Source organism: Bidens hawaiensis, unplaced genomic scaffold (assembly GCF_021521415.1).
Source record: "Bidens hawaiensis isolate Kalapana, Puna unplaced genomic scaffold, B.hawaiensis_p1.1 tig00037353_1, whole genome shotgun sequence".
Taxonomy (NCBI): Eukaryota; Viridiplantae; Streptophyta; class Magnoliopsida; order Asterales; family Asteraceae; genus Bidens; species Bidens hawaiensis.
The window spans coordinates 114,965-137,550 of record NW_027496532.1 but is presented as its reverse complement, the minus strand read 5'-3'; the positions used below and the strand labels follow the sequence as shown (position 1 = coordinate 137,550).

At 38.5% G+C, this 22,586-nt stretch overlaps 2 protein-coding genes and 2 pseudogenes across 4 annotated transcripts; 1 reads left to right on the top strand and 3 right to left on the bottom strand.

The window, feature by feature from the left end:
* Positions 1–220: 220 nt before the first annotated feature.
* LOC143589338 (photosynthetic NDH subunit of lumenal location 5, chloroplastic-like) lies at positions 221–13,128 on the top strand. 2 transcript variants are annotated; one of them, XM_077070130.1, is made up of 8 exons: positions 221–308; positions 396–581; positions 1,592–1,742; positions 1,836–1,924; positions 2,092–2,146; positions 2,561–2,646; positions 2,737–2,897; positions 13,055–13,128. In XM_077070130.1, exons 1-7 carry the CDS (start codon positions 285–287, stop codon positions 2,887–2,889), a joined length of 744 nt encoding a protein of 247 aa, XP_076926245.1. In that variant the 5' UTR covers positions 221–284; the 3' UTR covers positions 2,890–2,897; positions 13,055–13,128. The 2 variants fall into 2 exon arrangements, with proteins under 2 accessions (XP_076926245.1, XP_076926244.1); XM_077070129.1 differs by lacking the exon at positions 13,055–13,128 and having other exon boundaries at positions 222–308; positions 2,737–3,095.
* LOC143589337 (subtilisin-like protease pseudogene) lies at positions 3,721–6,061 on the bottom strand (annotated as a pseudogene).
* Positions 13,129–13,393: 265 nt separating the features above from the next.
* On the bottom strand, positions 13,394–15,889 carry LOC143589336 (subtilisin-like protease pseudogene; annotated as a pseudogene).
* A 1,758-nt stretch (positions 15,890–17,647) lies between these two features.
* Positions 17,648–20,848, bottom strand: LOC143589335 (ubiquitin-conjugating enzyme E2 27-like). 2 transcript variants are annotated; one of them, XM_077070127.1, is made up of 5 exons: positions 20,517–20,848; positions 18,253–18,301; positions 18,003–18,162; positions 17,831–17,920; positions 17,648–17,755 (listed from the first exon to the last, which is right to left on the bottom strand). In XM_077070127.1, the coding sequence occupies exons 1-5, from the start codon at positions 20,692–20,694 to the stop codon at positions 17,654–17,656; spliced, it is 579 nt and encodes a 192-aa protein (XP_076926242.1). In that variant the 5' UTR covers positions 20,695–20,848; the 3' UTR covers positions 17,648–17,653. The 2 variants fall into 2 exon arrangements, with proteins under 2 accessions (XP_076926242.1, XP_076926243.1); XM_077070128.1 differs by having other exon boundaries at positions 17,648–17,736; positions 20,517–20,827.
* Positions 20,849–22,586: the final 1,738 nt, after the last annotated feature.

Here is a 22,586-nt window from a genome sequence, read left to right as displayed (position 1 = left end):
CTGCCAAGTTTTTTTTACAAGTCTACTGTACCCCACACCTATGGGTACAAAAGAGCCGAGCTACTCGAGAGCTCGTGAAAAAGCTCAATCGAGCCCGAGCCATCCAGATAAATATTTTGAAAACCCAAGGGTCTCACAAGTAAACATCCAAAAACTCAACCGCTTATTCTGTAAATTGATTGGCGAATATACCAATAAACCATCCACTAGTCATCTCCGTCAATATCCATCCGCCTACTCAAAACCCTCACAATTATCCACAATAATAACAATAACAATAAACCATGGCTCTCTCATTTACATCTCTAGTAAGCTTCTTCATATTTTGTGAATTGTATAATATTATTAATTCAACCAATTTTGTTGCTTTAATTTGATTCATTTTCGTCTTTCAGTCAAATGCTGTTTCACTCTCACTTCCACGTACTTCATCACCGGTCAAACCTTCGTGTTTGACCACTAATAACCTCGCTAAATCCACGTCATCGAGCTTTCTATCAGGCTCGCTTCGGATGACGTCATCATCAAACCCTAGCTTTCAGCTTAAGCCACTTGGCTTTTCTGTTAGGGCTAGTGCTCAGGTATATGGCTAGTTTATATGCATTTGTGGAATTAGACTAGTAATGAATCTGTTTGTGGTTGCTTTATTAATGAATTATTATACATTAAGTTGTTTGTAACGTTATCGGTATATTTAAGGTTGTAGATAGTGATTTGCATATTAGAATTTGGTAAGCATTGGGAAAAAAGAGTTCAATTGGTGCAATATACGTTGTGTCTGTGTACAGTTTTGTAGAACTCGCTAGGCGCTAGTTGGACGGTGGGATACTGACTAGCGATGGATAGGGATTGATCGAATTGGAATTTTAGAGTGAACTGCGTTAGTTCAAATATGCGGTTTTAGTCCAATTTGTTCAAATTTTTGTCCCTGTGGTTTCATTTCACTTGAAATTAAACCCGAATTCACTAATCCCGTTAAGTCTGGTCGTTAAACCCATCAGTGTGCCCTTCACGTGAGGGGCAGTTTTGTCCTTTTTTACCCCAAATAGACCCCATCCCCTCACGTGAGGGGCTTGCGAATTAGGATTGGGGTTTATTTGGGGGAAAAAAGGACAAAACTGCACCTCACGTGAGGGGTACGTTGATGGGTTTAATGACCAGACTTAACGGGGTTAATGAATTTGGGTTTAATTGCAAGTGAAATGAAACCATAGGGACGAAAATCGCAAATTTGAAACTAGTGGACTAAAACCGCAGATTTGAACAAACCATAGTTTACTTAGAATTTTATATGTAAATTTTCAAAGTTGTATATAAGATTATGTATACACATACAAAATTTTATATGCATAATTTTTCAAACTTATTAATTGGATTAGTAAGTATTGTTTTCACAAATACTTAAAGATTTTGACCGAAATTTGACAGATTTTGAACGATTTGGACCGACTTTGACCGAAAACTGATTTGTTGGTTCGATTAGGTGAATAGTGATTAATTGGTGACCAATCGTGATTTTTACAACACTGTCTTTGTGTATGTCAAATTATTTATATTAGCTTATAATCATGTGTTTTTATTCTAAATTCAGGAAGTAGCTACACAGGCTAAAGTAACCAGCAAAGTTTTCTTTGAAATAAGTATTGGAAACCCTGTAGGGAAATCTGTAGGAAGAATTGTGATTGGGCTCTTTGGTGATGATGTGCCTCAAACGGCTGAAAATTTCCGTGCTTTGTGTACAGGTTTCTTTCATATAATTTGTTTGTTGGTTTTTTTAGTTAACTCTAGATAGACATTTGAAGTGAACTTATGGGTTATGCGTTTACTTTTTTCAGGAGAGAAAGGTTTTGGTTACAAGGGTTCTGCATTTCATCGTGTCATCAAGGATTTCATGATTCAAGGAGGGGACTTTGACAAGGGAAATGTATGACTTGCTGACCTTGTCTTACTGCAAAATCAAGATACCGTCTTAATTTATACATCTTAATTGTTTTTAAAATATCTTAATTTATATATCGTCTACACATATTTAAACATGGTATATACTTGCACATTGTCCCAGTGTATTTAGCCATGATCTTTATTATGCAGGGCACTGGTGGCAAGAGCATATATGGCAGGACATTTAAGGACGAAAACTTTAACCGTGAGTTAGTCTATACTTTACTAGGATTTCTGTGATCAAATCGAGTCCATTGACACTGTCTTTTTAGAAAGCAAATAAACTAAACACATTTTGGGAAAGCCATGTAGGTGAAACTTGTACTGGATGATTTTTGTCCATCTAGCTTTTATTTATATAGTAACTGCATATGTATAAAAAAGTAGGCAACTTGGGTAAAATTTTTCAGATAGCGTTCTTATTTAAGATAGAGCAAATAATCAATGCTTGTTTTTTATTAATTTAAGGTACCCCAACTTAAAAAAATATTGATATGAGGTAATTTAAGCGATTATCGGTTTTATGGTAGTTGGTAGGGTTCGATTCAGTTGTCTTGTTCCCGGGCTCTTTTTAATATTTGTCACATACTCGCATCCTATATATGCTCAAACGTTGCAGTAATTCATACTGGACCTGGAATTGTTAGCATGGCTAATGCAGGACCCAATACTAATGGAAGTCAATTCTTCATATGTACAGTCAAGGTAACCACTATCTACTTGAAATTATCTGATAACATGATCACAGTTTTAAAGCGTTTATCTAATTGGTGATAATTGTGATGTGGTGATCAGACACCATGGTTGGATCAGAGGCATGTTGTGTTTGGCCAAGTTCTCGAGGGCATGGATGTAGTCAAGCTGATTGAGTCACAAGACACAGACAGAGGTGACCGCCCGACAAAGAGAGTTGTTATCAGTGATTGTGGCGAGCTTCCATTGGTCTAGCCAACTAAGTCCGGTCGTTTGTGAGTGTATGAGTTATTGTAGCTTTTTTGAGCATAGTTAGGACATGAAGAGGTGGCCGGGCATTGAGGCTCGGTTCATTTGACAACCGAGATTTGGTGCGGAAAGCACCCATTCACTGTCTATTGGTACTGTTTCATAAACAGGTTTTCTTTATTGAAATAATGAGTGGCTTGTTTCGGTTTTAAGGTGTCTTTGGATTGACGCATAAATGTCTATTTTACGAAGCAGTTTTTATAAATGGCTGTTTGACTAAATTTTGAAACAATCAAACTGTTGGAACATTTAAAGGACAACTTATCTGTCTGCGCCGATTAATTTAATGTTTTACCAGCTTCACGCCTTAGTTCTTTAAACAACAATTTAAAAATAAAATAAAATTGTACAAATGAATTTCTTTGAATCCCAGGTTGAGTGCAGCTGTGGGATATGTATAATGTAAATGAAAAAAAAAGGTTGAGTGCAGCTGGGATATGTATAATGTAAATTAAAAAAAAAGTCATGATCGGAAAACAAAAAATTAAAATAGTTTAGATGGCTGTTTCGTTTTACATAGCCAGTTTTAGGTTCCAAACCGAAGCAAACTGCCAAAACTGAATCTTTTGAGTCTCAAACTGGCCAAGCATGCTGACTTGGTTCGGTTCGAATGGCTTCATGATTTATATGATTTATCAACAGTATTATCTGAATCAGTGAACTAATCTATTTCCTATGTTGAAAACCTAGGAACTTGTTTTTTAACATATAAATTAAACATCAGTATCGAAAAATCGTAATGCTATGGAAAAGTCATAGGTTTCTTTAATCTTTTTGTATCCCATATTGTATCACATCATATTACTTATATGTATAAAAAGGCTACAATCGGAAGACCTCTTTATTCAAACTTGAAAGAAAATGGTGTCCTTACGGTGTATTTACCAGATACCCAAGTCATATGTCCTTGGCCATATGTACCTTTCACCTCATCCTTGATGTTTCGAGTAAACGTTACTTTGTAGGTTACCTTTTGGTTAGCCCCTGTGAAGCTGAGCTGTTGAGAATGGCTGCCAATCACACCAATACTTATACCCTGCGGGACAGAAATATCCCTGATGGTGTAACTCGAGTTTGCCATGCCAACATTAGTAACCGTCCTTGTGTATGTCTTGCTATCACCTCTTTTCAGAGACACCGCAAAAGAAGGATAATTCAGCTGGGCCTCGGGTATGCTTATTGAGCAGTTAACCGACTTTTTAACGATGACTTGAATTCGTTCAGGCGTATAGCCTAATCCACAAAGATACGGAATGTAGTCGTCTGGTTGGATATCAAAAACAAGCCCTGGCTCGTGGGCTTTCTGTGGGTTCACGTGACCTGACCCGATGGCAAACACGTCTGCAGGGAGCCCTCTTTCGTCTATAATTGCATGACCGTTTCTCCTCGACTCGCGGTCGTCATGATTGCAGACTTAATAGCATCAGGAGACCATTCTGGGTGGGCAGCTTTCAGAAGTGCTGCTATGCCTGCAAGATGAGGACACGCCATTGATGTGCCCCAATCGACGTTAAATGTTGCTGTGGTTCCCGTCTGGTTGTCGACCGACTTATACCAAGCTGCTAGAATGTCAACACCCGGTCCAACAATGTCAGGCTTCAGGATTCCGGGACTTGCAAAGCTAGGCCCCCTTGAAGTGAAATAGGGTACCTCTGGATCAGTTTTCGTCCCGTGCACTGTCCCACGGAATAGGATAGTTGCAATTGGGGACGAAGTCGAATTTATATACTTTTTAATCTCGACCCCTTCCTTGTAACCGACATAGGACGCGGGTAGAACATGAGCCTCCGCCGCTATACTCTCACCCCATGTAATATTATTAGCAAGAACTATGGCAACTCCTCCGGCATCCTTCACTATCTGGCCCTTTTCAATATTTTCGTTATACTCGTTTTTACCCACGTCACACAGGACTACCTTCCCTTTAACATCAATATGGTCCAATGATCCTTTCTTGCACCGTCGTGCAGGCTCATCAACGGGGTAAACAAGAGGCTGAAGCTTATGATCAAAATCTTTTGGTTGGTATAACGACTCACCATCAAGTACCTTATTGTTTCCCAGAAGAACACTGGTCCTTATTCTTCTATCAATGGTACTAGCCCCAACTGTAAGGTACCATGGGGCCTCATTTGCTAACGATTGTTCCCAAGGCCCATCGTTACCTGCCGAGATACTCACGAAGATACCTTTCTGTATGGCAATGAATGAGGTGATTGCGAGAGGATCATCGGGTAATTCATGTTTAGTGCTGTTACCAAGTGAAAGTGACATCACGTCAACACCGTCTTCAATGGCTGCATCCATACCTGCTAAGATCGCACTCATTTCGCAGCCGTTGATTTTGTGGGAACATGCATTATACATGGCTACATGGGCTAGTGGTTCCATCCCGGTCGCGGTGCCTTTTGCCATGCCAAATACATCTGCATTGTGTACTGAGTTCCCTGCTGCAGTACTTGCAGTGTGTGTCCCGTGGCCCATGCCATCTATAGGAGAACTTCCCTTATAAAAGTTCCGCATCCCGATCAGTTTATTATTACATCCCGAAACCTCACATCTACCCTTCCATGTTGATGGTGGAGCAGGGACGCCGTTGTCGTTAAATGAAGGGTGTCCGGGAGTAATCCCAGTGTCTATAAGACCAATAATTATTCCCTTTCCTTTGTTCGAGTCTTTCCACAAACCGGAATCTTGGCGTAAGCCAAGAAACTGAGATGAGCGTGTTGTTAGTAGCTGATACACGGCTTCAGGCTTCACAGATACAACTCCAGTAGAATTCTTGATTGCCTTTGCTTGATCTATGGACAATCTAGCAGCAAATCCCGTAATCACATGACGGTACATGAAAACCATCTCTGGCTTCTCGTTTGAGTGGGAGGGTATTTTGGACAAAAACGAGTTGTACCATTCTTCAATCTCGTGCGGCTGAGAAAAGGCTCCGTCTTGACGTAAAGCTAAGTGAACAATGTAGGTTTTGAGGTCATCGGCTTTGGTTGGAAATGCATTGAAAATGGTGGTGCAGGTGAAAAGAAGCACGAAACCAATTGTTGGTGACATTTTCAATATATGGTAAGAGGATTTTGAGCTGATCATATGTGTATCTCAAGAGCTACTCCTGATGTGGGATTAATATATCATTGAGGGGGCGATCTGGTGGTCGATTAAGACATTGGTTACTGATATGATACGCAGTTACGCACATTAGAGTGTATTGGATATATGTATTATGCTCACTCAATCGCATTGAAACAGTAAGTTAATTTGTACAGTTCCTATATAGGATATATGCTTGCATTGGTTGATCCATTTCTACAAGTTTTCTTCATTATAAGACAAGTTTCCGTGCATAGTGCTATAGACTCGGAATATTGGTTAATTTATCATTAACTGCAATTCTAGACTCCTACATTTCTTGTTAGTTGCGCTAATTCTTCTTTCTGAATTTAGATAAGAATATACTCAAGTTTTTCATATCGGCTAAAAATGGCAGTGTCCATTCTGTAAACAAGTGTGAGATCACTTTGTGGGCCGACCTCGAGTGTTTTATGGCAGCGGACACATATGGATATTTCCATTGGTGAAGGGTTTCTTTGTTTATCAGAAAACAAAATGGGCTAAAAACTTGGTAATATAGTAGATGGCTGAACTGTATATTATTTGTATAATTTGGAGTTAAATTAGTTTGCTGAACTCTTATTAACTGCAAGAATCTTTTGGTGGTGCATTGCTATTTATTGCATTGTGACAACTTTCTTGCTTCAAGTTTTCGATGTACATGATGACAAACTAAGCTATGTTTCTTTGTTATATTGCAGTGTGTATCTTCTTCTCCCATCTCGTACTCTCATATTTCTGAATTCCCATCCCCTTCTCGTATCTTTGTCTTGTATTACTTTCGGTTCTATATTGTAAGCATTCACAAAATTTATAAAAAAAACAATTAAGATTCTTTCCCTATTTGTTGTTGATTGAGTTGTGTTAATATAACTTCACAACACATTTAAACTGTCTAAACCGTTTAAACCATGCAAAATTAGCTAGGTTAAAAAGGTTATGAGTGAACCAATTTGGTGGCGGCCAAAAATCAACAGCACCATATACTAAAAAAAATATTTTTTTTTCTCTTTAATATAAAATACATTAATTTATTCACTAATACTAACCTAAAAATTATAATACATATAAATATATTGTTGGGCTTTAGTGTCAACTTGTAATTTTAGTAGGTTCGTTCAATGGTTCGGAACTGCGAGAACTGATCCGAAATCCAAACCGGAAATAATTGAAAAATAGAACCGGAACCAAACTTATTATAGTAAACCGGATCGGTTCTAGAAACGGTAAAGGCGATTCTTGTTAATCGGTTCTATGTTAGAACCTATTTGGTCATTTATTTATAAAATGCGTTGTGCAAACTTAGCAAATTGCAAAACAAGTTTATATAATTGTTTGTCGTCTTTCACGATAAAATTAATTTATATTAAAACATGAACATCCGTTTTAGTTTTTACTAAAACTTGATTTTTGAAGTTAGATAAATCATTAGTGGCGATAGAGTAAAGGAAGATTAAATCGTTTTATATTGTATTACCTTGAAAGCTTGAATTAAAATTTATCTTTGCTGCTAGGTATTAAACGCAAAGAAAGAAATTTGAATCAATGAATAATTGAATGGATTCGGCCTTATCTGAATGACTATGTGGGCTTGTAATTAATTGTTCCAATTCCAACAATAAGAAATCAGTCTTATCCGTAGTACCAGGGATCGGACCCGAATAAAAAACCCGGAACCGGGTTTTTATAATCCGATCCTACCCGTGGGGTACGGATAGGGTATGTATTTAAGTACCAAAATCCATAACCCTATTTGTACCCGAAAACCGGATCCGGTTCCATACCCGAATTCATCACCAAGTAAGCGCATAATTTGCAACAAAATTCCTTGTTTATGTCCGTTCGTTTATTAAACAAACTTCCTGCTGAACAGTTTGCCAAAGTATGGTTCGTTTACAGCCTAGATATTGAATATTTTCAGGTGTCTTACATTTACAGATTTGAAATTTATAAACATTCAGAAAAAAACAAGTCCAGCTATTATGTCTGTCTGCATGTTCAAGGGAATTGTATGACTTATTGATCATGTCTTGTATATCCCAACTTATATATTGTCTATACATATTTAAGCATGACATATACTTACACATTGTCCTGGTGTATTTAGCCATGATCTTTATTGCGTTTATTAATACACCTGCGTTATATTACGCAGGGCACTGGTGGCAAGAGCATATATGGGCAGACATTTAAGGACGTGAACTTTAATCATGAGTTAGTCTATCCACTATTTCGTAATCTAATCGAGTCAACTGACATTGTCTTTTTAGAAAGCAAATAAACTAAACTTATTCTGAGATCATGTTCATATTTGTCACATACTCACATCCTGATATATGCTCAAACTTTGCAGTAACTCATACTGGACCCGGAATTGTTAGCATGGCTAATTCAGGACCTAATACTAATGGAAGTTAGTAAAAGCAATAGAATTCTCTCTTCCTCTATTGATAAAACAATGTCCCTATATATAGGGAAGAATACAATCTAAAAATAAGGAAAAGATATCTACAAGAAAATACAATGATTATCTCTAAATAAGTAATTATAATCTATTCCTAAATTAATGCATAATCGGCTTGGCTAAGACACCCCCTCAGTTTGAGCAGGAGGAGGACAGACGCTCAAGCTGGACCGAAATGATTGGAATAGTTCACGAGATAATCCCTTAGTAAAAATATCCGCATACTGCATAGACGATGGGACATGTAGAACTTTAATGTGTCCAAGACGAACCTTTTCTCGTACGAAGTGTATATCAATCTCTATGTGTTTAGTCCGTTGGTGTTGAACCGGATTATTGGACAAATAAACTGCGGAAATATTGTCACAAAACACTACCGATGCTCGCGTTAAAGGTCTGTGCAGTTCGAACAACAGATTTCGAATCCAAGTCGTTTCTGCAACTGCATTAGCAACACCTTTGTACTCGGCCTCTGCACTGGATCGCGAGACAGTCGGCTGGCGTTTAGCAGACCATGAGATAAGATTGTCACCGAGGAAAACACAATAACCCGACGTGGAGCGTCGTGAATCTGGGCAACCGCCCCAATCAGCATCCGAATAAGCAACCAATTCATGAGAGGCCGAACGTAGGATCCGTATACCGTAGTTAGTCGTACCTTGCAAGTAACGGATGATCCGTTTCAGGAAGGCAAAATGAGGATCTCGAGGCTCATGCATGAAGAGACACACCTGCTGAACTGCATAAGACAAATCTGGACGAGTAAAAGTTAAATATTGCAAAGCACCCGCCAGACTTCGATATAATGTTGGATCCGAGAAGAGGGCCCCATCAGTAGCACTCAATTTGGCAGAAAGATCAACCGGTGTAGAGCAAGGTTTACACGAGGTCATAGAAGCTCGGGCTATGATGTCCTTAGCATATTGATCCTGTGACAAGAAAAGACCGTTCTTCTGCTGAGTAACCTTTATCCCCAAAAAATGATGCAACCGACCCAAATCAGTCATGGCAAACTCCCGGGAGAGCGTGCTAATAATGTTGTGTAAGAGACGATCATTAGATGCCGTGAGAACAATATCATCAACATATAACAATAAATATGCAATATTGGATGGGTCATGTTGATAAACAAATAAGGACTGATCACTTGTGCTGCTACTAAACCCCTTGGAGGTGATAAAATTAGCAAAACGAGTGTACCATGCCCTGGGTGCCTGTTTAAGACCATAGAGTGACTTCTTCAAACGACAAACATGGTTAGGAAAGCGTTGATCATAAAAATCTGGTGGTTGATGCATAAATACCGTCTCATGTAGTTCCCCGTGTAAAAAGGCATTCTTAACATCAAGTTGATGAATAGACCAAGCCCGTGATACAGCAAGAGACAAAACCGTGCGAATGGTGGCCGGTTTGACCACAGGACTAAATGTCTCGTCACAATCGATACCAACTGTTTGTGAATTTCCATTAACCACCAACCTAGCCTTATAACGTTCCAATGAACCGTCTGATTTAAATTTATGCCTAAATAACCACATGCAACGGATAACGGGATGGTCACGCGGGCGGGGAACAAGCTCCCATGTTTCATTATCCTAAATTAACTGGGTAACAGGCCGATGAAATGTGAAGCCTGGTGGGATAGCGTCGTCCAAAAAATTGTAGGAGGTGGGATGATGAGGGAGTGTAAAAGGGAAGACGTGCTCATCAAAAGTCACATGTCGGGAGATGTGCACCTTGCCTGTGGTAGGATCCAAGCAACGGTATCCACGAAAGTCAAGTGGATACCCAAGAAAGATACATCGGATGGACCGATGGTGAAGTTTATGAGGCTGGGTAGCAGATGTGTTAGGGTAACACGCACATCCGAATACTCGTAAGTGTTCGTAATCTGGATGACGAAGGTAAAGGGCAAAGGTTGGTGTGTAAAAATTTAGGCGTTTTGTGGGTAAGATATTGTGAAGGTAAGTGGCAGTGTGAAGGGCTTCAACCCAAAAGGAAGGAGGTAGATTCGCATGATTTAAGAGAGGTCGAATAATGTCATTGAGACGGCGAATCATACGTTCGGCCCTTCCATTCTGAGAGGAGGTTTGGGGGCAAGAAAAACGAAATAGCAAACCGTTTTGTTGGGCGAAGGTTTTAAATGCTAAATTGTCAAATTCACCCCCTAAGTCGCATTGAAAAGTTTTTATTTTGCGGTGAAATTGGGTAAGGATTAATTGATGGAATTTTGCGAAAGTCGGAAAGGTTTCGGATTTATATTTTAGGGGGTAAACCCACACAAAATGTGAGAAATTGTCAATGAGCACCATGTAATATTTATATCCTGTTTTACTCGTGATTGGCGAAGTCCATAAATCGCAGTGAATGATATCAAATGGAGCAAAAGTAAATGTATTAGACGAATAAAAAGGCAATCTTTTACTATTCGAAATTTGACAAGAATGGCAAAGATTATGACTTTTGTCCTTATTACATTGAAAATTAAAATTGCGATTTAAAATATCGAGAACTTGCGCCCCAGGATGTCCCAAACGATCATGCCAAGGTAGGTGGTGGGAAGTAATGAAGGTGGCTTGAGGCGGCAGTTGTGGTGGCGTGAACGTATAAAGAGTCCCGGTGCTATTGTGGCGAGATAGTGTCTTCTTAGTTTTGAGGTCCTTCAAAGAAAAACCAAACGGGTCAAATTCGACAGACACTTGATTATCACGAGTAAAACGTCTAACGGAAATAAGATTTTTAATTATTTGAGGGCTATAAAGGATTTGTGGGAGGATATAAGTTCGGTTTGGTAAAGGGTGAAAGCCCGTACCAGATCCTTTAATTGGTAAAAACATGCCATTACCTACCAAAATATTACGACACAAAGGATAAGAGTCAGGGATAACAATTTTACCTGGGTCCCTAGTGACGTGGGACTCAGCACCAGTATCCATAACATCCGAGTTCCAAGCCATAGTGGGACTGTTGACCTGCATATTAGCCATGGCAGCACTCAAGTCGGTTGGGCAGAGGGGGTTGTAAGCTGGCTGGTTGAAACCAGGCGGTGCAAAGTTAGCCGGGGAGTAACCGGCATACTGAACCTGTGGAGCGGAGGTCGGGTCAGACTGTTTATTGCCTGACCACTGCTGCTGGGTCGGGTAGGGACATGGTGGAGGTGTCCACCAAGCCCATGGGGGATAAGATGTCGGCTGCTGATAACCGGTCCATGGGAACTGTTGCTGTGGGCGTCCCCTGCCCCTGCCCCGGCGGTTTGAAGCTCCACCCCGTCCTCTGCTGCCTCGCCGATTGGTGGAAGGATAGGATGGTTCGGGTGGCTGATTATTGTTGGAAGAACCGCCCGAAGCCGGTACTGTGGTGGCAGCCAAAACAGTGTTCTGCGAGCCCTTCTGTGCCTCGATCCGGATGACTTCATCGTTAAGCATGGCAATGGCCTGGTCCCAATCAACACCCTGCTGATTAATGAGAGATGCAGTGGTGTTAAATTCGACCGGGAGGCCGCGAACAAGCTGAAGAACAAGGCGGGAGTCAGACACAGGCTGATCAACATCTGCCAATTGGTTTGCTAAATCTGACAGCTGTTGACAGTAGTCGTCAACCGATGAACAAGCAGTCAGATTGAGATTACAAAATCTTGTCTCAAGCGCCGCAGCGCGAGCCTTTTTGTTGCTCAAGAAAATCTTCTCGAGCTTCGTCCAAGCCGCTCTAGCAACCGTCGTATCCATAAGACGTTTCAGAAGATCATCTGAAACGGTGCTGTAGATCCACTGAAGGACCAAGGCATCGAGTTCTTTCCATTGGTCGTAATCGGGTGATGTAGCGGGTGGAGGAGCTGAGTCATCGATGTGGTTGGATACCTTATAAGCAACAGCTTGAAGGCGGAAAAGTTTTACCCATGCCGAATAAGTAACCTTCGTTCCGTCCAAAGTCCGGATCTTGGATTGAATATTCGACACAGAGTAGGCAGGATGAAAGGAGGTGAGTTTGGTCGATGATTCAGCGATGTCTTCTTTCGTCATGGTGACGAGGCCGGACGTATCCGGCGGGTAGGAGGTCGGGATCGGAAAAAAAAAAAAAAAGAAAGGCAAAGATATCAAGAGCCGATTATGGCTCTGACACCATAAAAGCAATAGAATTCTCTCTTCCTCTATTGATAAAACAATGTCCCTATATATAGGGAAGAATACAATCTAAAAATAAGGAAAAGATATCTACAAGAAAATACAATGATTATCTCTAAATAAGTAATTATAATCTATTCCTAAATTAATGCATAATCGGCTTGGCTAAGAGTTAGTTCTTTATATGTACAGTCAAGGTAACCACTATCTACTTGAGATTATCTGATAACATGATCACAGTTTTAAAGCGTTTATCTAATTAGTGATAATTGTGGTGTGGTGAGCAGACACCATGGTTGGATCAGAGGCATGTTGTGTTTGGCCAAGTTCTCGAGGGCATGGATGTACCCCGACGAAGAGAGTTGTTATCAGTGATTGCGGTAAGCTTCCATTGGTCTAGCCAACTAAGTCCGGTCGTTTGTGAGTGTACGAGTTATTGTAGTTTTTTTAGCAGAGTAGTTAGGACATTAAGCGGGGGGTGGGGGGGGGGGGGGTCGACCATTGAGGCTCAAGTCATTTGACTACGGAGATTTAATTTCATAAACAGGTTTTCTTTATTGAAATAATGAGTGGTTTATTGAGGCATAAATGTTCATTTATACAATCTTCATGAGCTCGGTAAATATAACTAATTTTTTTTAAAAGATTGTATAAATAAATTTCTTATAATCATAGGTTAAGTTCTCTATCCCACAGCTTGTTTGAAAACATATAAAATAAACGTCAACAATCGAACAAACATATACGTTTACATAATAGATTAGAAATGTGAAAGCATTCTTTGATCTTTATTGTATCACGTATCGTATCACATCATGTTACTTGTATGTATAAAAATGCTACAATCGGAAGACCTCTTTATTCAAACATGAAAGAAAATGGTGTCCTTACGGTGTATTTACCAGATACCCAAGTCATATGTCCTTGGCCATATGTACCTTTCACCTCATCCTTAATGTCTCGAGTAAACGTTACTTTGTAGGTTACCTGTTGGTTAGCCTCTGTGAAGCTGAGCTGTTGAGGATGGCTGCCAATCACATCAATACTTATACCCTGCGGGACAGAAATATCCCTAATGGTATAACTCGAGTTTGCCATACCAACATTAGTAACCGTCCTTGTGTATGTCTTGCTATCACCTCTTTTCAGAGACACCGCAAAAGAAGGATAGTTCAGCTGGGCCTCGGGTATGCTTATTGAACAGTTAACTGACTTTTTAACGATGACTTGAATTCGACCAGGCGTATAGCCTAATCCACAAAGATATGGAATGTAGTCGTCAGGTTGGATATCAAAAACAAGCCCTGGCTTGTGGGCTTTCTGTGGGTTCACATGACCTGACCCGATGGCAAACACATCTGCAGGGAGCCCTCTTTCGTCAACAATAGCATGTCCGTTTTGTCCCACTTGACTCGCAGTCGTCATGATTGCAGACTTGATAGAAGCAGGGGACCAGTCTGGATGGGCCGCTTTGAGCAATGCTGCTACGCCTGCAAGATGAGGACACGCCATTGATGTGCCACCTATGATGTTAAATGTTGCTTTGGTTCCCGTCTGGTGGTCGACAGACTCGTTCCAAGCTGCAAGAATGTCAACACCTGGTCCAATAATGTCGGGCTTCAGGATTCCAGGAGTTGCAAAGCTAGGCCCCCTTGAACTGAAACGGGACACCTCTGGATCGGTTTTCGTCCCACACACGGTCCCACGGAACAGGATAGTCGCAACCGGGGACGAAGTCGAATTTAAATACTTTTTAATCTCGACCCCTTCCTCATAACCGATATAGGATGCGGGTAGAACATGAGCCTGTGCAATTATACTCTCACCCCAGGTTATATTATTAGCAATAACCATGGCAACTCCTCCGGCATCCTTCACTACCTTGCCTTTTTCACTAATGCCAGCCCAAAAAATTTCGTTTTTACTCACGTCACACAGTACTACCTTCCCTTTAACATCAATGTGGTCCAATGATCCTTACTTGCACCCTCGTGCAACTTCATCAATGGGGTAAACAAGAGGCCGAAGCTTATGATCAAAATCTTTCGGTTGGTATAACGACTCGCCATCAAGTACCTTATTGTTTCCCAAAAGAACACTGGTCCTTATTCTTCTGTCAATGGTACTAGCCCCTACTGTAAGGTACCATGGGGCCTCATTTGCTAATGATTGTTCCCCAGGCCCATCGTTACCTGCTGAGAAACTCACGAATATACCTTTCTGTATGGCACTGAATGAGGCTATTGCGAGAGCGTCATGGGGTAATTTATCTTTACGGTTGTAACCTAGTGAAATTGACATCACGTTAACGCCATCTTCAATGGCTGCATCCATGCCTGCTAAGATTGCGCTCAACGGACATACTTCCAGTTCCTTGTGGGAACATACTTTATACATGGCTACATGTGCTTGTGGTGCCATCCCGGTCGCGGTGCCTTTTGCCATGCCAAATACATTTGCATTGTCTACTGAATTCCCTGCTGCAATACTTGCAGTGTGTGTGCCATGGCCCATGTCATCTATCAGAGGACTTTCGCTAAGAAAGTTTCGTATTCCGATCAGTTTATTATTACATCCCGGTACCTCACATCTACCCTTCCATGATGACGGCGGAGCGGGGACGCCATTGTCATTAAACGAAGGGTGTCCGGGAGTAATCCCAGTGTCTATAAGACCAATGATTATTCCCTTTCCTTTGTTTGAGTCTTTCCACAAACCAGAATCTTGGCATAAGCCAAGAAACTGTGATGAACGGGTCGTTAGTAACTGATACACAACTTCAGGATTCACAGATACAACTCCAGTAAAATTCTTGATTGCCTTTGCTTGATCTGTGGACAATCTAGCAGCAAATCCCGTAATCACATGGCGGTACATGAAAACCATCTCTGGCTTCTCGTTTGAGTGGGAGGGTATTTTGGACAAAAACGAGTTGTACCATTCTTCAATCTCGTGCGGCTGAGAAAAGGCTCCGTCTTGACGTAAAGCTAAGTGAACAATGTAGGTTTTGAGGTCATTGGCTTTGGTTGGAAATGCATTGAAAATGGTGGTGCAAGTGAGAAGTAACACTAAACCAATTCTTGGTGACATTTTCGATATATGATGGAAGATTTTGAGCTCAGGATATGTCTATTTATATATAATTGATGGGGTGATCAAGTGGTCGACTAAGACACTCGCTACTGATACGATACGCACATAAGATTGAATATTATCCTTAATCGCCTAGAAATAGAAAATTAGTTTGTACAGTGTATTTATGTTTACATTAGTTTATCCATTACTACAAGTTATCTACATTCTAAGACACATATTCATGCATAGTGCTACAGACTAGGAATATTGATTAATTTATCATTAACTGCAATTTTTTACTAATACATTTCTTGTTAGTTTCTATAATTTTCGTTTCTGGTTTAGCTAAGAATATGCTCAGGTTTTGCTTATCGATTAAAAACGGCAGTGGCCATTCTGTAAACGCACATGAGATCACATTGTGGGCCAGCCTCGAGTGTTTTGTGGCATCAATTAATCATGGCCTGACTGTACATGATTTGTATAAGTAGAAGGTTAAAATTAGCTTGTTGAACTCTTCTTAACTGCAAGAATCTTTTGGTGGTGCATTGCTATTTATTGCATTGTGACAACTTTCTTGCTTCAAGTTTTGGATAACTAAGTACATGATGACAAACTAGGCATTTACCCTTCTTTCTTAAAAAAAAAAAAAACTTTTTTTTCTTCAAGTCGAGAATATGATCCATTATGGTCCGATAGGACTCGTATAATCCATTATCGACCACCATGATCTACTATGATCAATACAATCTGATCTAACATGGTTCATTAAGAGCTATAAAGACCATTAGTTGGGGCCAATGATGTTCATTTAGGGCCTATGAAGGTCGGTTAGAGTTTTTGACAGTTAATTTGAGTTGTTGATGGCCAATTAGGGTCATTCATGGTCAATGTGGCTCAATTGGGGTCATTGATGGTCCACAATAGTTAAAACGGGTCGTTGATGCTCAAGTGGTAGAATAAGACTTTGGCTACTGATACGAGGCTAAATGTGTGATCAATACAGCAATATGACATAAGGTTTTCTAAATCTACAAGTTTGTTTGATTTCTTCAGCGAATGCACATGAACACATAACTCATTTGTTCAGATCATTTAAGTTCGTGAACATTCATTTACGTTTATTCAATTACGTTCATGAATGACCATTCTTTTCAATTTGTTTATATTCGTTCATTACGCTCATCAATGAGCTTAGTTTGCGTTCGTTTAAGAATTTATTCGTGTTAGTTTACCTTTGTTTAACACTCATTTATGCTTGTTATCACATCTGTTTTAGTTCTTTCGTTTATGTTTGTATATATATTTTATTTAAATACTTTAGGCAGATTAGAATTTGGTCAAGCTTTAGTAACTTCATAGACCCTGCACCTTAACATTTACTCAGTTTATTTTAGCTCAGTTATGATCATTCATGAAACATTTGTCTACATTGTTAGCAGACAAACAAAAACTAACACAAACACGAATGCTTTATAACAAATAAACACCACCAAGAACCCCCCCCCCCCCCCCCAACAAACTTTTTTTGCCCCATCAATTGCTTGACTAAAGTCAAAACAAACACGAACACGTTTCGTTAATTTGCAGGCCTTACCGGAATTGAAAGCGGTCACTAAGTACTAATAGACTGCTATGGAAAAAAAGGGAGCCTTCATCAGGTTTTGTGGCTGTTTAAACTTTCAGTAATTTGGAAAAAAAAATCAATATGAAAACAACTTGACCAAAATTATAAAACTTGTCAATATAAGAATCGACAAACATTTCCAAATATACGCGAATACATCATGACAATGAATCCATTCCGCGTTAAAAGTTTCAATTCATCCATACCTAGAGATTATCTGTCCCTCTAATAAGATAACAGAGAGAACTGACTATACATAAATAATAATAATAATAATAATAATAATAATAATAATAATAAATACTTCTATTTGGGACACAACCTTTCAAGTGCCATTTTTTCATCACCACCAAAAGCTTCTAGTGTCTTCTTTACTAACCCTTCTGCACCTGCAGTCAAATTCATAAGCTGCTATCGAATATATATATTGTTTACAAGTTTTTAACATAAGTATGTTACCTATTATGCATCAATATTTAATACCTTCCCATTGTACCCACTGGATGAAGCCTTGGCAAAGTCCTCTGTCCAACGCCGAGCTGTAGCAACATAGGTAGCATAATCACTAAGATACTGCACGAAAAGAAAATGTAATTACAGTCCGGTCGAAAGTAAAAAAAAAAGTTTAAAAAAAATTAACAGGGTAATGTGAAACCTGTTTGGCAACAACGGCGTCTTGGGGATCGTTTGGTTCTGGGGTTGATAACAGAGCTTGTAAGGAGATCAGAGCGGTTTTCAGGTTTAGAGCTGGACTCCAGTTGTTCTTTAGGATATCAAGACATATAGCTCCAGTTTGGCTACTGATATTTGGATGCCTTGAATTTAAACAAAGTTTACATATTAGAATGTAAGTTTTAAAGTTCTTTTTATCATTTTATTATCAAATAGAGTTATAATGTGCTTACCAAACTTTTGTAGTAAACTTCATTTTAGGAGGCACAAAGGGATACCCATCTGCAAAACATCAAAATTGGACATTTTTGAACTAATGTTATCTCAAAACCTAATATGAACAAAGACAGTAACATCGATACATCTTGGACCTCTTAAAAGAACAGTTTAGATTGATACTTTATGTTAAAAGAACAGTTTAGATTGATACTTTATGTCTTTCTAAAGCATTACTTAACTTGACTGAGTTTACTCTAAACAAACCTTTGCCAAACATACCCATGGTCTCCTTAAACTCTTTTAACAATTAAAACTTAATTGTCAAATAAAATGACAAAGCTTGCCAAATTCGAGACTGGCCATTATCACAGGATGTAACATATAAATATCTTCCCTCTGACCAAATTCGAGACCCCAATGTCGAGAAAATATTTATGGTATTACTACCATTTTTGGTTTCAATCAATTAAAAAACCTCACTTTTAATACATACAAAATTCTCCTTAATGAGTTACAAGCGGAAGCAGCCTACAAAATTGGAGCAGTATTTTGATGTGTGTGACTGTGTGAAATTTTATTCTCTATTCAATTTTGATCTTTTATCACCAACTAATGCTACACATGTAATGCTGTTATGACCATGATCATGGCTAAACATTATTAGTAGCTTAATTCCGTTAGTTGACCTAGTTCTTACTATCAACTAGTGTTTTACCCGGCGCAAAGATAGCGTGTCGGGGTAGGTCGGATTTGTTTATGTACCCATCGCTTTGCAGTGGTGCACTAATGTGGGTCCGGTTGCTTAACATATAAAAAATTAAAGTATTTAAAAAGACATTTATTCGGTAGAAAAAACCCGAGCCATAGACATAAAACGTTAACGAATATAATTATTACTACTGGGTATACCTAATAACAAAGCAAATACACACGTAATACTAACTGAAGTTAAAAAAAAGTCCACCCCTGCTTGAAAACGGACTCTAGCCTGCGACAATTCCCACAAGCGTCTTAACAAATAGAACCTCAACCACCATACCAACACATTATATTGGTTAACCTCCCAAATAATTTATCTAAAACCTAAAACAGAAAGCTAACATTTGTGGCACCGACCACCAATTTTACTCTATATAGATAATGTGCCTATAAATCTTAACTTCTCATTTGACCAGTTTTACCTTCTCTTCCCAAATTTCACCAGGGTGCACAACTTTTTGCTTATTAAGTAATTAAATCCAACTACTTAAACCATAATTTTCATCATCTACTAAGGAACATAATCTGTTTGTGCTACTCTGTGGTTGAGCCCTTGCATATAAGCACACATGCTCAACCAAGAAGCTAAAGCAATTTAACACATATAATCAAGTGATCAGACGAAGTTATGATCATAACCAGTGAAACTAGAACCTAGTCACCTACACGTCCGATTAAGGTTCACAAAATTAGTTGTTTTACAACAAATTCAATCAACAGTTACAGGTCATAAATTGAAGCAACAAATCAACAGTCAACCTCAAACACACCATCACGCATCGACAAATAGCATAATCCGTATAAAATCACACAAATCTGTAGAAACAGATACAAATTAATGCCGACACCGAATGTAAGTTCATTTATAAACCATTCTTAAATTTCATATACAATTTCACACATGCTCAACTAATAAGCTAGAGCTATACGACAGAGTAATCAGATAAAGTTATCATCATATAAGTTCGATCAACAGTTTCAGGCAGTGTTGTAGAAATCGCTAGGCCCTAGCCTGGCGGTGGGGTCTGGATTAATAATCAAATACAAATGATATTTATCGTGAGAAGTGTACAAATAAAATTAACTAGAGTAATTATGTTAACAATAGAGTAATAATTGGGAGGGGGAGGGCAGTATTTGACACGTGGCGCTACGTCAGCAGGGGCCAATGTGGAGGGCGATTTTCACCCAAAATCGCCGGCTTGTCGCCTCACTACGCTTAACCTTATGACTATAACTTTTAACTAGAGTAATTATTACACTATTTTGTTTTCTATAACATAATTACTCTAGTTCAAAACTGTAATTTGTAATTACTCTAGTTATTTGCATGTTTGGTTAATTTTATTTGCACCGGATCCCACTCCTATACACATATATACGAAATTTTATATATAAAACTTTCAATTTTGACTGATCTCGGCAAATAGCGATTAATCGGTGAGGTACGGACTAGCTCCTAGCCTCAATTACGCAATCACATAACAATCAACAGCATAATAATAATAATATGTAGTACCTGGCAAAGTTATATCAACACCGAATAATCCGCCTTCGTAGGGAGTGGAAAGAGGGCCAGGGATGGTGGCGGTGAGGCGGCGAATGTCTTTCTCGTCAGGCGTTAAAGTCATTCCGACGATGCTTCGATCTTTGTTGAAATGCGTTAATTCTCTCTGGATCCGAGTTGCGTCACCCATGAAAACCCTAACAGCTTTTGATACTGTATGTGTATGGTATGGCTGCTGTGGGTTTTGTAAATGTTATGAACCCTATAAATAATGTATATATGGGTTAATCAGCCAACTCATTGGGTTTCGCTAATTGTATTTTACCCCAAGGGTGTTTGTATTTGAGAATGACACGTATGACGTAGGCGTATTTGTATGAAGTTAAGTCATCTTTCATATGAGTATTATATATTTATGGTGTTCCCGATGAAACTATACCGTCTGTCATGCCGCAACAAGAGCAGAGCTTTTTGGCGTAACACATGCTGAAACGGAGACTCGTGTGAGCTCAGAATTCAAACTGATAATCTCGCAACATCTATCTCAAATTCTTTATTATTAATTTACAAACCCAAAATGATACAAGTGAAAATCGAACTTTGGTATTCAATATAAAACTCAAGCATTTCTACTACTAGGCAACAAGTGGGAAATTATATGATATTATTATATAATTTATATTATAAAGAATACTTTTTTTAAAAAGTTTAATTTCATAAAAATAAAAGAAAGAACACCTTAAAAGAAGCGGGTTTAAAAGTATAAAGAAAAAACATAATAACAACCGAACCAAGCCTACAAAACATGCATATTACAAAGAAAAATTAATACAAATTTACATCATTTTTTCCCTACTCAAGGTTGCCCATTTGCTTAGATGTTTCACAATTCACACATAAGAATAGCATGACCTTAATGTCATTTTTCACTTTGATCATTGGAAAAAGGCTTCTTGTTGAAGATCATATCATTTATAAAATTCCGCTTTATCAAACATTTAATCCCCGATATAGCTAGAATGGCTTGACATTCCTCTGAATTACTTTTGTTTTTTCTTGAGAACTCAATAATTTCTCATACTGAATCAACTTGTCCAAAATTTGGTAGATGCTGAATATGCCAGCAGTTATATTAGATAAATTAAAATATATAAGATGATTTTTTTTGGTAGAAAATAGAAATTATAAAATGCAAAACAAGTGATTAAATGGATAAAGTTATAAAATACTTGATTAGATCCGATATGAACCCTTTAGAGCATCTGTTATGAAAGCGCACAAAAGGCAGCATCTAAAAGAGGCATCCCATTGAAGGGGTTGTCTGATTTGGGATAGACCTTCACTCATATGGAATTGTCGGTGAAAGGGGGCAATGATGCTAGGGTGTGACACTGAAGATAAAATCAACAACATAAGGATATTTCAAGAGTTAATTCTCTCATATTTTTAAAACGTAAATATTTTCATACGACGTTATTTTTTTTAAATTACTTCATAAGTCCGAACACTTTATATAACTTTTTATAAAACCGAACACTTTGTAACTATAATTTGAGTATAGTATTGTTGTATTCTTTCCCGATATTGTGTTATTCATAACGTTGTTGTTTTACGGTTATAGCAAAAACTATGTTACTTATCATTTATAATGTTCAATTTTAATAGTTATAATTGTGTTGGTGCCATTATAATGGGAAATCAATAGAATTTTTGCTATAAGGGTGGAGAGTATCCCTCTTTCTTATCCCACGACAATCCCTCCCCAATATCAACGACAAATCACATTTTTCTCATCCTATCATGTTCATCTCAAAACCATGAAAATGTATATCTTTTTTATACCACTCATCCTTAAACCATTTTCCAAATACTTAATTTATATAAATATAAATGCAATATTAAAGTTACTATTTTAATTTTTAATTAAGTAATATATAAACATAATTTTTAATATCAAATAATAACATATAGATTAATAAATGCAAGAGATGGTAGTAATATAGAACTCAAAGATGGTAAAGAATAGTGGTTTAGTATGGGCTTGTGAGAATATGCTGAAGGCTACAGAATATGCTAATTAAA

What these genes read in the sequence shown, in the direction of transcription:
- LOC143589335 (XM_077070127.1), bottom strand. Translation starts at nt 20,694, where the DNA reads ATGGGTGACGCAACTCGGATCCAGAGAGAATTAACGCATTTCAACAAA. An exon ending in AAGTTTACTACAAAAGTTTG is followed by an intron (nt 18,163 to 18,252) that starts GTAAGCACATTA and finishes TTTAAATTCAAG; the next exon opens with GCATCCAAATATCAGTAGCC. An exon ending in ACGCCGTTGTTGCCAAACAG is followed by an intron (nt 17,921 to 18,002) that starts GTTTCACATTAC and finishes CTTTTCGTGCAG; the next exon opens with TATCTTAGTGATTATGCTAC.
- LOC143589338 (XM_077070130.1), top strand. Translation starts at nt 285, where the DNA reads ATGGCTCTCTCATTTACATCTCTA. An exon ending in CTCTCTCATTTACATCTCTA is followed by an intron (nt 309 to 395) that starts GTAAGCTTCTTC and finishes TTCGTCTTTCAG; the next exon opens with TCAAATGCTGTTTCACTCTC. An exon ending in TAAGGACGAAAACTTTAACC is followed by an intron (nt 2,147 to 2,560) that starts GTGAGTTAGTCT and finishes CAAACGTTGCAG; the next exon opens with TAATTCATACTGGACCTGGA.